The 14829-nt window shown below is 42.5% G+C and overlaps 1 protein-coding gene across 1 annotated transcript in view; it reads left to right on the plus strand.

The window, feature by feature from the left end:
- TGFB1 (transforming growth factor beta 1) overlaps positions 1–14829 on the plus strand; it is a 127693-nt gene that overhangs the window by 88102 nt on the left and 24762 nt on the right. Inside the window, exons 5-6 of the mRNA XM_085625280.1 lie at positions 1189–1339; positions 3359–3515. Of these exons, the coding sequence (XP_085481406.1) occupies positions 1189–1339; positions 3359–3515 (308 nt within the window). The remainder of the gene's footprint in view (positions 1–1188; positions 1340–3358; positions 3516–14829) is intronic.

A 14829-nucleotide genomic window follows, 5' to 3' on the forward strand; every position in this document is an offset into this window, starting at 1 on the left:
CCTGTATCTTGCTTTTCCCACCAGCAGGTCATAAGGACAAGGTGTCAGAAGTACACATCAGGCTCCCAGTCATCGCCAATGGTGGAGATGCCAGACACCAGTATAAGGCAGGTAGTAATATCTTTATTTGAAGCAACTGAGGCAGCATTCTCTCACCTCCAGTCCTCCTTCCAACTGCCACCCCTCGCTACCACTTCTAGGCCTGGGTTAAAAATCCGTTCCGCTCACGGAAATTGCGATAATTTGACATTTTTGCATTCCGCGGAGAGCGCGAAAATGTCAAAATTTCCGCAATCTGCATTTTACCGGAAATTTTTTGCTTGCTCGCGCTGTAAAATAATACATTCTCGCGTGCGCGCGATCGCCTTACCTGAATCCCCACGTTCGCCGACAAATTTTCCTGATCCGGTCGCGTTCTCCACGAGATGTTGGATTGTTGGTAGCCATTTGCGCTGTCTCGCGACAGTTCGCGCCTGCAGTAACGTCAGTCGTCGCGCGATCACGTCTTTCTTCTCACGATCATGCACCGCGAGACAAGTGAAAACAAGATGGCCGCACCCGCGAGCAACCGCATGGGTAAGTTGGCGACCTGCGACCACGCAGAAAATACCGTGAACGGGCGGGAAAAAAACCTCTGCATCTTCGCGATATTTCCGCGTGTTTGCGGAGATTTTTTACATTTTCGCGATAATTTGCGAAAGTGAATTTTGCAAATTCCGCCCACCCCTACCCACTTCTCATATCACTCTTGAACTGTTGGCATATGGTCTACTAGGTACGGGGACCATAGTAACTAAGACACCATAGTCTGGCTATCTTAATACATGGGGCTTTGTGTCAAAAAACCTGCTGGTGTTTGCGCTGATTTGCCCTAGTAATGCCTCAGTAAGTCCCATTGTGCAAATCAGGGTAAAAGTGGTATTGTGCTGAGAAAAATACATTTTTCTAGCATAAACGCCTTTAGTTCTGGATAAAAAAGTACCCTAGCATGGCTTTGAGCAACTTTGTGCCGACGCAAAGCCATAGCAAATTCGGACCACTGTTTCCAAACTCCCAAAGTACATACTCTGGGTTTGGCATATCTGAGTGCTGTACCCCTATAGTAAAGCTCTGAGCTTGGCAAACTGTAGAGCACAGAGTTTCTATGATGGAACTGCCCATACTAATGTGCTGTACTTGGTCTTCTAGGATTCGAGATCAAAAGGGGCGACATGCAATCCATCAGCAAGAAGTCCCAGAACTCACCCTACCTGCTGATCATGTCCACGCCGGCTGAGCGAGCGGACCATCTACAAAGCTCCCGGCGCAAGCGGGCCCTGGATGTTGAATTCTGCGCTACGTAAGTTCCTGCACCAACCTTGTACCTGCTGCAGCACACCTTTTCAAAACCTCTTCTCTACCTCTTTTCTGTTTTCCCTGAAGTTTGAATAGTTTGCTACTTTTATTCATCTTTGGCTCAACTTTGCTATCCACTCGTTCTTTTTCCTTGTCTTTTGTTTCTTTATATTACTTTCTTCATTTTTCAATTAGTTTTGTATTTTATGCTCTCGTCCTAGATTTTTTTGTTTCTCTGCCCCACTAGGTCCATATGTCGTCCCCTCCCCAATGCAGTTCTGTCCCCTTCATGCCCCCCCTATCAGTTTCTTTCTTCTCTTTTCCATTTGTGTTGCACCTTTTTTTACTCTTTTTTTTTAGTTCTGTTCTGCTCAACTTGTAACTCGTACACCGCCTCTTCTTGCTTTTTCCTTTTTTTTCATATGACAGGTGCATATGATTCCCTGTAATAATCACCATGTAAAATTGAAGCTGGGATTTTTTATTTTAAACAGGGCTACGGGTCATTGACTTGACCTTACACCGCGTCCTCGCAAAGATAGTGTTTGTCTGGTTCTGTCAGGGTTTTCCCTCGCTATGATGAATATACATGAGGGTTATAGATGCCCACACACAAGGGTATTTATTGCCACAGGTCATAGCAGTATTTTTGAAGGATAAACTATAATTAATGTGTGTTCCTTTCTACAGGGGTTCCATTCTTTTGCACCAAAAGAATAAGCTGCAAACAGAGGCACTTAATGACTTGGTAACACTTTATCATTTCATAGAGAAACAAGCATTATAAAAACCAAGAGGGCTGTTTTTTAATGTGTGAAGACATGTAAACATAGGCATTCACAAATGATGTTTACATGAGTAGCATGCAAAATGCTGTTTATCAAATTAAAGCCTTCTAGTTGGTTTCGCCAGTGCTTGAAAAAGTAGTAAAAAAGGATATCTTGCATTTAGGAAATAAAGAATTGAATGTGACAAAGTGAGGATTGAGTGTACTTTTCAGACGTAGAATCGTTAGGGTGGCCAGATTTTGTGAAGCAAAACCCGGAACAGGTCAGACATAAAAGTAGGATTAAAGCTTTTAGTCATATTTCAAAATCTGGCCTGTCCCTTTTTTGGATAGCCTTGCAAATGTGTGTGCATGTATATATATATATATATTTCAGGGGTGGACGATAAATTCCGCTTGCCGGCGGAGTTGGCAGAGTTTTGGCCACTCCGCGTTATGGCGATATATATTATCTCCATAAATATATTAGGGGTGGGTGGCACTCATATACATATAGAGATATGGTAGGCTTATAAATCTTGTAGGCTTATAAATCTTGTAAATGTGTGCATATTTAAATATACACACAGATTGGCACGGCTACGTTTAGCGATGGTATGATCTTCACCCTGTGCCCCTTGCCCACTCCTTCCCACTCTGCCTGTCTGCTGGGAGCAGACAGCATCCTCCTCCAGTGCTGCTTGGCAGAAACTGGTCAAATAATTTATTATATCAGACTTCAGAGGCATCTGTGAAAGGGGAGCATACCTTTCAATTCTGTTTTACAGGATGACCTGACCTTTGTCCAAAAATCCGGAACAAGTATTTAAAATTAGCAAAAGCATCGGGACACAAGGACAGTCCCCTGAAAGCCGGAACGGTCCGGGGAAATCCGGGACGTCTGTTCCCCCTAAAAATAGTCCCTCTTGCATGCCAGTGGAAGCACATTATGGAAGGCAGAATGACACACTAAATAGCCAACTGAAAGAAGTGAGAGGGTGTTCTCATCTGGGTATAACCAAAGCCAACTCTATGTATATTTTATAGAATTAGAAATAGTAAGTCTAGCAGACAGCCGCACTGTCAAGTCAGACATAAAATCATTCTAGCGAATGGGGATTTAAAGAGGCACTTGAAACAAACCTGTTACAGAAAGTACTCAAAGTATAAAAGCATTATATATATTTTTTTAGCAAGTAAAGCTTAGTCTCCGATGATGACACAATAAATGATTTCCCATCTCCACTTCATTTCTAGATCAGAGGAGAAAAACTGCTGTGTGCGTCGTCTGTACATCAACTTCCGCAAGGACCTGGGTTGGAAATGGATCCATGAACCTAAAGGTTACTATGCCAACGTCTGCATGGGTCCCTGCCCCTACATCTGGAGCTTAGACAACAACCAATACACCAAGGTGAGCCTTGAATGCATCCCGGTGTGGGCTTGATGTTCTTCTGAGGTAGTGCAACGTCTGTGCTGTATAACCATTCTTCCTGTGCAGACACTAACTGTAACTAGAAAAATATTTATTCGAGAAAAGAACGAAGAAGGCTGTATCATCTGTGAGAAAGTATAATCACTACAAGTCTCAAAACTGTGGATCTTTTTGCACACAACTTTGAGGGCAAAGCACACAACCTTCAGGGAAAGCCAGAACTTACTTTGAGGAAAAATAAATGCCGGAACTCAAAGTTTTTCTTAAGAGCCCACCACGGATGCTGCCGAATGTCTCTGTTGTCGAATATCAAGGCTGCCTAGTCTTCAATCCATCTCACACTTTTTCTTACACCACCCTGCACTTCTTGTCTCTTTACATAACTCTTGCAACTTTTTTCCATTTATTAGTTCTCCCTTTATCACTGTTTTCCTGTCTTTGCCGTCCTCCTTCTTTCTCTCTTTTCTACCATTCTCTCTCTCACGCTGGTTCAAAGCCTACTTATGAAAAATGACACCCAACTCTCAAAAATGAGTGCTAATGCCCTCCACCAGCAACCACCATGTACAAGTTAAGTACTGCCTACAAGTACCAAAACCAGGGCCCAAGACAATTACTCTTACCATTTCCCTCATAACTAACAAATCTCCCCTTGAGACTTGGATCAGTATTTGTCAGTTAAGGTGATATCTAGTCCAGAAGCTGTATTGATTCTCAGACTCTCATCTGGCATATAACAGTCTCGAGATGATAAAGTGTGCCATCTGAAAGACATCACTAACAAATGTTGTATGTTCAAAGAAGTACATATGAAATGTTTTTTTAACATGTTTTGGGATATTGATTTGGAAATGACTTATGTTTGAGGATACCCTGTGAACGGAAATAAAGTTTCAAGCCGCTACCCTCACTTCTAAATCTGGCTGTTACTAGTTAATCCACATGGAATGAGGAAGAACCAAGCAGTGCCATTTTCCAGGTGTAATTCTGCACAGAATTCCCAAATTCCTAAAGGATTAGCATTCCTATCTACCACCTTCTTTGAGCAGGTTCTAAATGGGAGTGTGGGAGCCCGGGTGGGAAAGAAAGGATGTAAGGGATCAGGGGACGCTTCTGCTGGCCAAATGGATTGTTCTGTGCTGCCAAAGGCAGGGGTTGGGTGGGGAGGGATGAGGCAAGGGCTGTACGTGCTTGTAGCTCGAACTTCCTTTGATTGTACCTGCTAGACTTTCTGGCTGGTAAAATTGGGCCAGGTGTTGAGGGACCCAGGAAGTCCAGTTTTAATTGGGTGCAAATGTACTCCACCATAGGGTTCCTCATGTCTCACTTGTATTTGGGGCCTAGGTCTGTGTATATTACATAGATGGTATAGAGGAAGCAGACTTTTTTTTTTAATAATGCTGTAGATATTTCGTAACATGTTTGCTTCAAATGCAATCATAATTCTTACATGGCCTCCTAATTACTTTTTGTTTATTATACCTCCAATACAACACCACACCACCATCAATAAGGCTACCACCAATACCACCAACACCACCTCCTCCAATTCTGCCATCAATACCATCACCAATACCAACTGCATTGTCGCCAACACTACCATCATGAATACCACTATCCCTAATACCACCCCACCAAGACTACCACCAATTTCAACACCACCATCAGTACTACCACCAACAATACCATTAACAATACCAATGACACTCCTGTCAATGCCACCAACTTCAGTACCACTAACACCACCACTACCTGTACCAATACCACCATCAACAACACTATGTCCAGCAGTATCACCCTACCACCACCTCTAACATTATTTTATCCCTGTTTTCCATGATCATGACTCCCTAGATCTCACTTGCCAGGCACACATAGGTCTGTTCTCAGCACTCCAGCGTCAACTGGGGGGCATTGACAGGTTATAACCCATATGTCTCTTTCAAACATACTTCGAGTGAATGTGTGCTAGGCCCATACAAACCTATCTGAGGCTCTCAGACTTTTTAATGGTTCCTATGAGTTACAGGTACCCTTGACCCCAGGGATGCCCACACAAGAAACCCCTAATGTTATTTTTCAACAAGCTTTATTTAAAGTAAATTTTAGTGCAGTGCAAATGCACACTATAAGGGTCTTTTAATAGGGATGTATGGAAAAATCCCATGACACTACAGCCACCATCATTGCCAAGCACTGGCAAAGACAGTAGGTCTTTCTTTGACGCACTGTTGCATGAAAACCTTTTTATACATGTCTGTGTTTGCCTGCGTCGTCACATTGAATCCACAGCTAGTTCCTTTTCCAATGGGTGTTTTCAGATCCTTTTCCATATGTTTGAAGCATGCTTCTGACTGACAGGGACTCCCGGAAACGGTGATGGTACTGCGGGAGTCCTCCAGCTACCATCACCATCAACAGTTTAAGCACTGTCCCTATCAACACTGCAGGCAGCTGTCAGGATGCTCAGAGTGAGACCGTCTATATGTGGAAGAGTGGACATGGGTGAAATGAGACATCCTTCTTTTTATCTTGGGTTGACTTAGAGTGTATGTATGATGTTACAATGCAAACTTTCACAACGCATGCTTTTACAACTTATGCTTCATTACAACACATGCTATTACAACGCAAGCCACTACAACACATTCACCATTACAACTTAATTTACTATTCTAACACCACCAGGTGCTTACCTCAGGGAAAGTGCTGATCAGCGTTGTAATGGCATGCGTTGTAATAGCATGCGTTGTAATGCAACTTGCGTTGTATTGGCTGCGTTGTAAAGGCATTGCATTGTAATGCCTGCGTTGTAATGGTTGTTTCCCAATTAGAGCAGCCGAAAGCAACCAGCCGGCATGGATTTTTTTTGGGTCTGATTAGCTACTATGGAAGTATGAGTTTCCATAATGAGAGTGTGATGGCCACCACTCACTTTTTAAGAGATTTCTGGAGCAGTGAGAACCTATGGTCAAGTGTGGGAAGAAAACGTGTTGTGGGTGGTGGCCTTTAGGATACTCAGTATGAGTTTGTATTTGTTCACTGATTTAGGCTAGTTACTGATAGGGATGGGCAACATGAACATTTTGAAATTTCTTCTCCGTGGGCTTTGCAAAGTTTTTATAAAGCATTCCACTTTGCGAAGTTTTATAAAGCATGCAACACTTTGCTTGTAGAAGAATATTCCGCAAATGCATTCTTAGTAAAAATAACTTTTCTATCTTTTTGTAGAAAGAAATCTATGTGAGACCTTGCAATTTTTTCAAAGCTTGTTGAATTTAGAAGAAAACGTCACAAAGTTTGCTAATAAAAAAATGTGTGAGGCGATTGGGCCAGATTGTTGTTATAGGTTCCAAATTGCTTGCTGTATAAACAGTCCTTTTCACACCATAAAGCATGCATTTATGATGGTGCCACGTCACCTGCCAAAACTGCAGACCGCATTGTCCTTTCCTGCGGCTGCTACTTCTAGGACACTCCTTGAGGTGGCTATCAATTTCATGGGCGTTGGAAGGTCAGAACCACGCTAGATGACTCGTCGCGGCTTTCCCTGGAAAGACAGCTGTCGTAGCTGCACCTGTTTCTGTCCCTATTGAGATGACATATTCTGTGCCCTGATGTCAGTACAAAGATATTACCAGTCATGTTGTTGGTAACATACCTAAACTGGACTCATTTTCCCAAGGAGACTTGAGTCTGCTTCGGGCATTTGTACATTTTAGGTCCTTCCTACAGGCAATTTTAGATGTCTGTCCTTCGAAGACGTATTGTCTTTAATGTAATATAGAAAAAAAGATATATATATATATATATATATATATATATATATATATATATATATATATATATACATACATACAAAGATTAAATTTATTTGTAATACAGCGGATATATTAATGTGTATATTTATATATTTAATGTTTTTCATATATTCTATGTATACTCTTTTTATATATTTATATTTATGTATTTATTTATTTATCGGTACAAAAGGGGGTGGTGATGGACGGAGCATCAGAACCAATCAAACACTCACACCCAGTCAACAGATCTGGGTTTGATCCATCACCGTTCTTTAGCCCACTCTGCCACCCCAGTTCAGACATGGCCATATGCAAATCAGTCTGACCCTGTGCCTCATGGGAACAGTCCAGCCCGAACTGCCAAGCCATGCCTTCCCTGGACCGTAAACAAGCTTCCTAGGACCGGTTTCTGGCATTTCAGCCGTCTTCAGCCAGGCTTGCTTGAATCCAGTGGCAAAGTGAACAAGGGACTCACGTCTGAGCATACCCTGCCAACTTATGGCGAACAAAGCGGTACAAAAGGGGGTGGTGATGGACGGAGCATCAGAACCAATCAAACACTCACACCCAGTCAACAGATCTGGGTTTGATCCATCACCGTTCTTTAGCCCACTCTGCCACCCCAGTTCAGACATGGCCATATGCAAATCAGTCTGACCCTGTGCCTCATGGGAACAGTCCAGCCCGAACTGCCACTGGAATCAAGCTATCCTGGCTGAAGAGGGGTGAAACCCCGAAACCGGTCCTAGGATGTTTGTTTCCAGTCCAGGGAGGACCTGGCCTCGCAGTTCGGGCTGAACTGTTCCCATTGGGGACAGGGTCAAGACTGATTTGTATATGACTGGTCCAAACTGGAATGGCATGGTGAGCAAAAAAATGATGGCTATAGGCCCAGATCTCTGTACTGGGGTGAATGTATGACATTGTTCTGCATTCTGTCCATCAATAGTTCTTTTTGCATTTGTCACCCCGAGTGGGACGGGTGTGCTCAGACGTGAGTCCCGTGCTCTCCATGCCACTGGAATCAAGCTATCCTGGCTGAAGAGGGGTGAAAACCCGAAACCGGTCCTAGGATGTTTGTTTCCAGTCCAGGGAGGACCTGGCCTCGCAGTTCGGGCTGGACTGTTCCCATTGGGGACAGGGTCAAGACTGATTTGTATATGGCTGGGTCCAAACTGGAATGGCATGGTGAACAAAAAAATGATGGATATAGGCCCAGATCTCTGCACTGGGGTGAATGTATGACATTGTTCTGCATTCTGTCTATCAATAGTTCTTTTTGCATTTATTTATTTATCTACATATTTATTTATATAATCTGCTGTTTTTACGAAAATGCATTTATGCAGAAATCAATGCTGACTGATTAAGCGACAACTATCATTGTACCTGTTATCTTTTTCAAGTTGCACTGTCACTTTAAGTTGTTAGTCACATGGGGAAAAGCAAAAAAAACGAAAAAGTATTTAAAACAACTGTCGTGGCCGATAGCGCGTTATGTGATCAAGTCCCCTGTGAGGGACGAAACGCGTAATGGCTGCTGCACTATTCTGGGAGTTTGAATAAACTGCAGCTGACGAGCCACGGTGGTCCACGCTCTTTCTTTCTGCTCTGTGAAGGCCGGCTGAATGGGAAGGAGTCTATTCGGATATATATATATGAGCTTTGGATCTGCCCCTTGTTCTTGATTGGGTGGCTATTTAGGGCATCTCATTTTGAAACTTCTTATTCAATGACTTTCCTGTATGTTTGTCCTGGCGCATCATTAAAATCTTTTGTTTACGGTGTTCTAACTAGATGATTTGTGTCCTTCTTTGGCTTGATGTTATTGAACATTCTTCTTTTTCTTCTAATTTTCTTGCTGTGTCCCTTGTGTGCTACTTCCCCATTAAATTCTTCTGGTTTTCATTTTAATAATTTGAACTGTCTTCTCCTTTGTTGCATTCCCTTACCCTCTCGGAGGCTCCTGCGGCTCTGTAGCGTTGATTTCTTTCCCCGCCCCAACTCGCTCTTCAGTTGCTCCCTTACTCCTCCCCTTCACATTCTTTTAAATATATGTTTAATTAATTTTCTTGGAGCCCCTACAGCTGCAATTTTCTACATGGCACCTCCTTTCTCAAAGCACGCATTTGCTACTCCAAGATGCATGTCTTCCATCTTGCAGTGCAAACAAATGATGGACGGAATGCTGAACAAATCAAACATTCACCGCCAGTCAAGAGATCTGGGTTACATTCATCATTCTTTTGCTCACCACGCCACCCCAGTTTGGACCTAGCCATGTGCAAATCAGTCTTGACCCTGCTCCTCATGGGAACAGTTCAGCCTGAACTGCCAAGCCAGGTCTTCATTGGACTGGAAACAAGCATCCTGGGACGTGAAACCCCGAAACCAATCCCAAGAAAGGACCTGGCATTGCAGTTTATCCTGGAATGAATAAAAACAACGCCTGACATGTGTTTCATTCTAGTTAAAGTTCATCAGAGAGATGCAGCTTTGTCTAAACACAAGGGTGCACACAGTGTAACTCAAGACAATACCCTTTCAGGCTTAGAGTGTAGGATAGATTAGCAAAACAAGAGCCAAGGAACTCTGGGTAATTCCCAAGATTAGGCAGATATATATATATATATTGATATGGAGCACCCTGCAAAACCAGCAACACTCTGAGTCTGCTCACTTCAAATATCTTTTTTTCTAGCGGAGTTTTAGGCATAGGATTAGCACAGTGCCATCCACACTGAGCTGAAAATTTACGAAAGCCTTTTACCACTCCAGGCACAGTAGTACAGCTTTGGATTTGTAAAATACCATCCAAGGCAACCCAGAATAAATAGAAGCAACCCCTGACACGTGAGTTTCACTCTAGTTAGAGATGAACTCTACCAAATTCCCTGCTCCCTGTTTGGCATAATTTATTTGACTCTCTCTCTCTCTCTCTCTCTCTCTCTCTCTCTCTCTCTCTCTCTCTCTCCCTCTCTCTCTCTATATATATATATATATATCTATTATCTACTGGCGGTCGCCAGTAGATAGTTATAGTTAGGACCCTGTTTCCATAGGAAATCCGCAACATTCTATTTGGAATAACTTTGGCGCCGGTCGATGAATCCTCGCGAAATTTTCAAAATAGGTGGGGCGCTACGCTCCGCTCCTACCCTGAAAGTCTCGGGGCGATTCGTCAAGCGGGGGCTGAGAAAAAAGGGGGGTCCCAAAACGCGTTTTTCCCATGCATTTTTCCATAGGACCTTTAGACACAGCTACAGCCCGAACGGCTGAACAGAGTTACTTGAAATTTGGCAGAGAGGTAGTCCTCAGGTCAAGGAAGTGCCTTTTGTAGGTCTGGTGTAAATCTGTTCAGTAGTTCCTGAGAAAATAGCATTTAAATCAATATATATATGTGGGCGGAGCCTAACCACACATCTCATCCTGAGATCTGATTGGCTGTCAGCACTTCATCCAAGAAGTGTTGGCAGCCATCTTGGGACCAATATACATGATAGCACCTCATTAAAAAGCATTGCAGTTAATAGAAGATTTTAAGACTTTAGTTACATTATAAATCATTTGTTAATGGTACCATACTAATTTTAGGAATTGTGGTATGTTCTAAGGTGATTTCACCATGTGAAAAAGCCTTCTGCTGGGATATCATGATTGAGAGAAAAATATTTTCTCATGCTTTTACCACAGAGGTTTGGAAGGTGATCTATAAGCTAAACTGAGAGCTTATTTTCTGTAAATTCACATTATCTTTCTCAGTCATGTGAGAATGAAGTCTGACATTCTCAGTAAAACATGTACATCCAACAAGGGCAGAGACTGTCAGTTGATTCCTTTGTGTTCTACTGCAGCTTTCCAGAGTGTTCCAAAGAACTACTAGAGCGCTAACCGTCCTACTTATGATAAATGTATGGCACACCTGAAGCCATCTTGCTTGGATTAAAGTGGTAACTCTTAAAACATTTAATTTAAAAAGGAACAAAATGAGGTGGTTCATTTTTCCATAAAAAGTATGATTAGTGCTGCAGAAAGAAAAATTAGGGCACATTTTGAGTGACTTCTCAAATCCTGGCATGCAGACTGAAACATGCACTTTCAATACCAGCAGCAGTTTTCCCTGTTGAGCAGTAGCTTTACTACAGTGATCTAATGAGCAAAAAGAGTGCTAACATTCTGATTTTATGGCAAATGTGTGACACATTTGAATGCCTTCTTGATGGAATCAAAGTAAAAAACTGAAAGTATTTCCTACTGAGGAGACTGCAGTAAATGAGGAAATTAGGAAACTTCATAACAAATAAGTCTCCCAAGATGGCCACCAGAGACAAAAGAGCCCAAATGTAGCCCAAATATCACCCAGATGTAGCCCAAGTATAGCCCAATGACAGAATGTCCAAGAATGTTCTTAAAAACAACTAGAGCACTTACTGTCTTCATTATGACAAAAGTATGGCACACCTGAAGCCATCTTGATTGGAATAAACTGGTAACACTTAAAACATTTAATTTAAAAAGGAACACAATGAGGGGGTTCATTTTGCCATAGAAATTATGATTAATGCTGAAGAAAGAAAATGAGGGCACATTTTGAGTGACTTCTCAAATCCTCTTCTATTTCATTAAAAAATTCTGACATGCAGACTGAAACATGCACTTTTAATACCAGGAGCAGACTTCCATGGTGAACAGTAGTTTTACTACAGTGATCTAATGAGCAACTAGAGTGCTAACATTCAGAATTCATGGCAAATGTGTGACATATCTGAATACCTTCATGATGGAATCAAAGTAAAAAACTGAAAGCATTTCCGACTGAGGAGACTGCAGTACATGAGGAAATTAGGAAACTTCATAACAAATAAATCTCCCAAGATGGCCACCGGAGACAAAAGAGCCCAAATGTAGCCCAAAATCACCCAGATATAGCCCAAATATAGCCCAATGACAGAAGTGTGCAAAACACTTATTATTTTGTGTTTTTGCAGTGTTATATAGTGCAGACTTGTCAGGTATTGGAGTGCTTTACATGAGCATTGGTTACATCACACAAGAACAAATTCATTTTGGTTGTAGACATGGGGAGACTAAGTGATTTGACCAGAATCACAGAATGTCGAGCTGAAGCAGAAACTTCAACCTGGTTCCCCAGTTGCAAAGTCTGCAGTTCTGGAAGTAACACCACATCCTCTCCCCTAAGTGCAACATTTAATCAAGTTGTCAACTAGATAAAAAAACATAAAGATAACAAATAATTTAAAAGTGCTTTGTCGCTATTTGAAAACTCAGAAAATATGTCCTTATTTTAGTCTTTTAGAGCACTAACCATAATTTTGATGCCAATAAGACCCTCTCATATATGTAATTTCTAAAGGAATGCTCTAGGTATTACAGTTTTGATTACATCAAGATGATGTCAGGCGTTCCACACTTTTGTAATAAATATAGAATGTTAGCAATCTAGTTGTTCATTAGGATACTGTTGAGAGGCAGAGGCCAGGGGCACGGACTCTGAAAATTGAAGGCAGGTAGGAGGGTGCAAAGGCAACAATTTAACCACACTGAGCAGGCAGGAAGGGCCGTGGAAGCACAACAGACTATGGAGGGCAGTGGAAAGGGGGGCAGGGGCAACAAACCAACAATACAGGACTTGCAAGAGAGGCTGTTGGAGGGAAGATCTATTACGGGTCAAGGAAGCTAGGGGCGGTCCCCAGAGCCCCGGGAGCCACCACAGAACTGAGCAGGAGAGTGAGTCAGGGACAAAAGGGGCACCTTAATTTGAGCCGGGGTGCCTAGGAACGCTTGCTCCAAAAATGAAGAAAACAGACATATGAGACATGGAATTGGAGGCAGAATACAATGGCAGTTTAATGAGAAGATGCAACTTCAAAGAAACCGCAGAATAGAGACATAAAGTACAAAATACAGAATCCAGATAATCATACAGCTGTCATGATATTCTCTGTATCTCAATTAATGGAGTGACAGAGAGAGAGAGAAAACACATCTATAAATGCATCATGAGAAACAAGTTACACCAAGGAAAATGTTACCTAGGGACACTCACATTTACTCTTAGAGCAAGCATTCCTGCAATTACAATACAACATCTTTTAAATGCAAAAGTAAAGAGAACAATGGTTAAACATAACATGACATTTCATATAGGTAAAATAGAATAAGATACTTCAAGCAAAGCAGAGCAAGACATTTTAAGCAAAGGAAGACAAGAGCTCCCAGTTCTTGGGGAAAACCTGCACAGCCTGTTAACCTACATACAGACGGCGAGGTTGTCCGTCGATATCTGTGGGTGCTCCCTTTTTATATCATTTTGTGGGCTCCTTTGCACGCTACATCTACCTACGTATGCTACCCAAAAGCTTCGTCTGCAGATTTTACCAGACATTTCGTCATTTACCCACTTAATGCTGACAATGGACTGGGTGAAAAGGTCAGTCTCTCAGGCCAATCGCTTATCGTAAGTTCCATAGAGCAAGCAGAAAATAATGGGTATTGTACAGGAATTCAATATATTCATGTATAAAATCTCCTCAGTTCTCCTAACTTGACGCTCTGCGGTTGCCACTTCCTTAAAAGCGGGAAACCTGCCCAGGAAGCAAGTACCAGTCCAGGATGCAGCCTATTGTATGTCGACAGCTTCAGGGGGATGTTGAACTTTGATACCGAGCACGGAGCACTCGGGTAGGGTGGGGGCTACTAGTTTGGAGCAGAAGGCCTCGCAGACCTGCCTTCAGACTGCTATACACTAAAATTGCAGAGCTATGGTAAATTTAACAAAGAGGCCTACATATTGAACAGAAGGGCCTACACAGGTGTTTTATGCTGGCTGAGTGGTAAGGATGTCTCAGGATAATTATATAGCAACACAGGACCCGCTGGTCAATTTAATACGGCCTACAAATGCGGCTGGCAGGGCAAGGACAAGGGTCTCATACTTCAGGTGTGGACAGAACGGGCCAGGGGCCCCCTGTGATACAAAATCTACCCTCCTTCAAGGCTGTGGCAATGTAATAGACCATTGTGGGCAGAAGGAAGAGGCAATGGTAGTACAACCATACATGCCAACAGACCCGATTCAGCCAGGAAACGTCCAATGTTTTTAAGCTCAAATGGGCTTTATTTGATCTGTCTCCTGTCTACAATATCCTCTTTTTCAATGTAACTCAAAGGGGAAAATCAATACCCCAGTTTTTTTTCAAAATCTCCCTCTTACCAAGTTCAAAATGTTCGCAAGTATGGTACATTGGATCATGGAAGGAAATGGGATAGGGACATGGACTTGGATAACAGAGGACAGGAGAGACATGGAGAGGTGCACCAAACTGACCCTGCAGGGCAGGCATCAGGGTTTGCAGCAGCACAATACACCACACAGGGCATGCAGGACGGGAGTGCAGCACAACAATCCATAGAAAGCAAGAGGGAGGGGACAGGACCATGCACATGGACAACAGAGAACAGAGGGGCAA

The sequence above is a fragment of the Triturus cristatus genome, chromosome 9 (genome assembly GCF_964204655.1).
Source record: "Triturus cristatus chromosome 9, aTriCri1.1, whole genome shotgun sequence".
Lineage (NCBI taxonomy): Eukaryota > Metazoa > Chordata > Amphibia > Caudata > Salamandridae > Triturus > Triturus cristatus.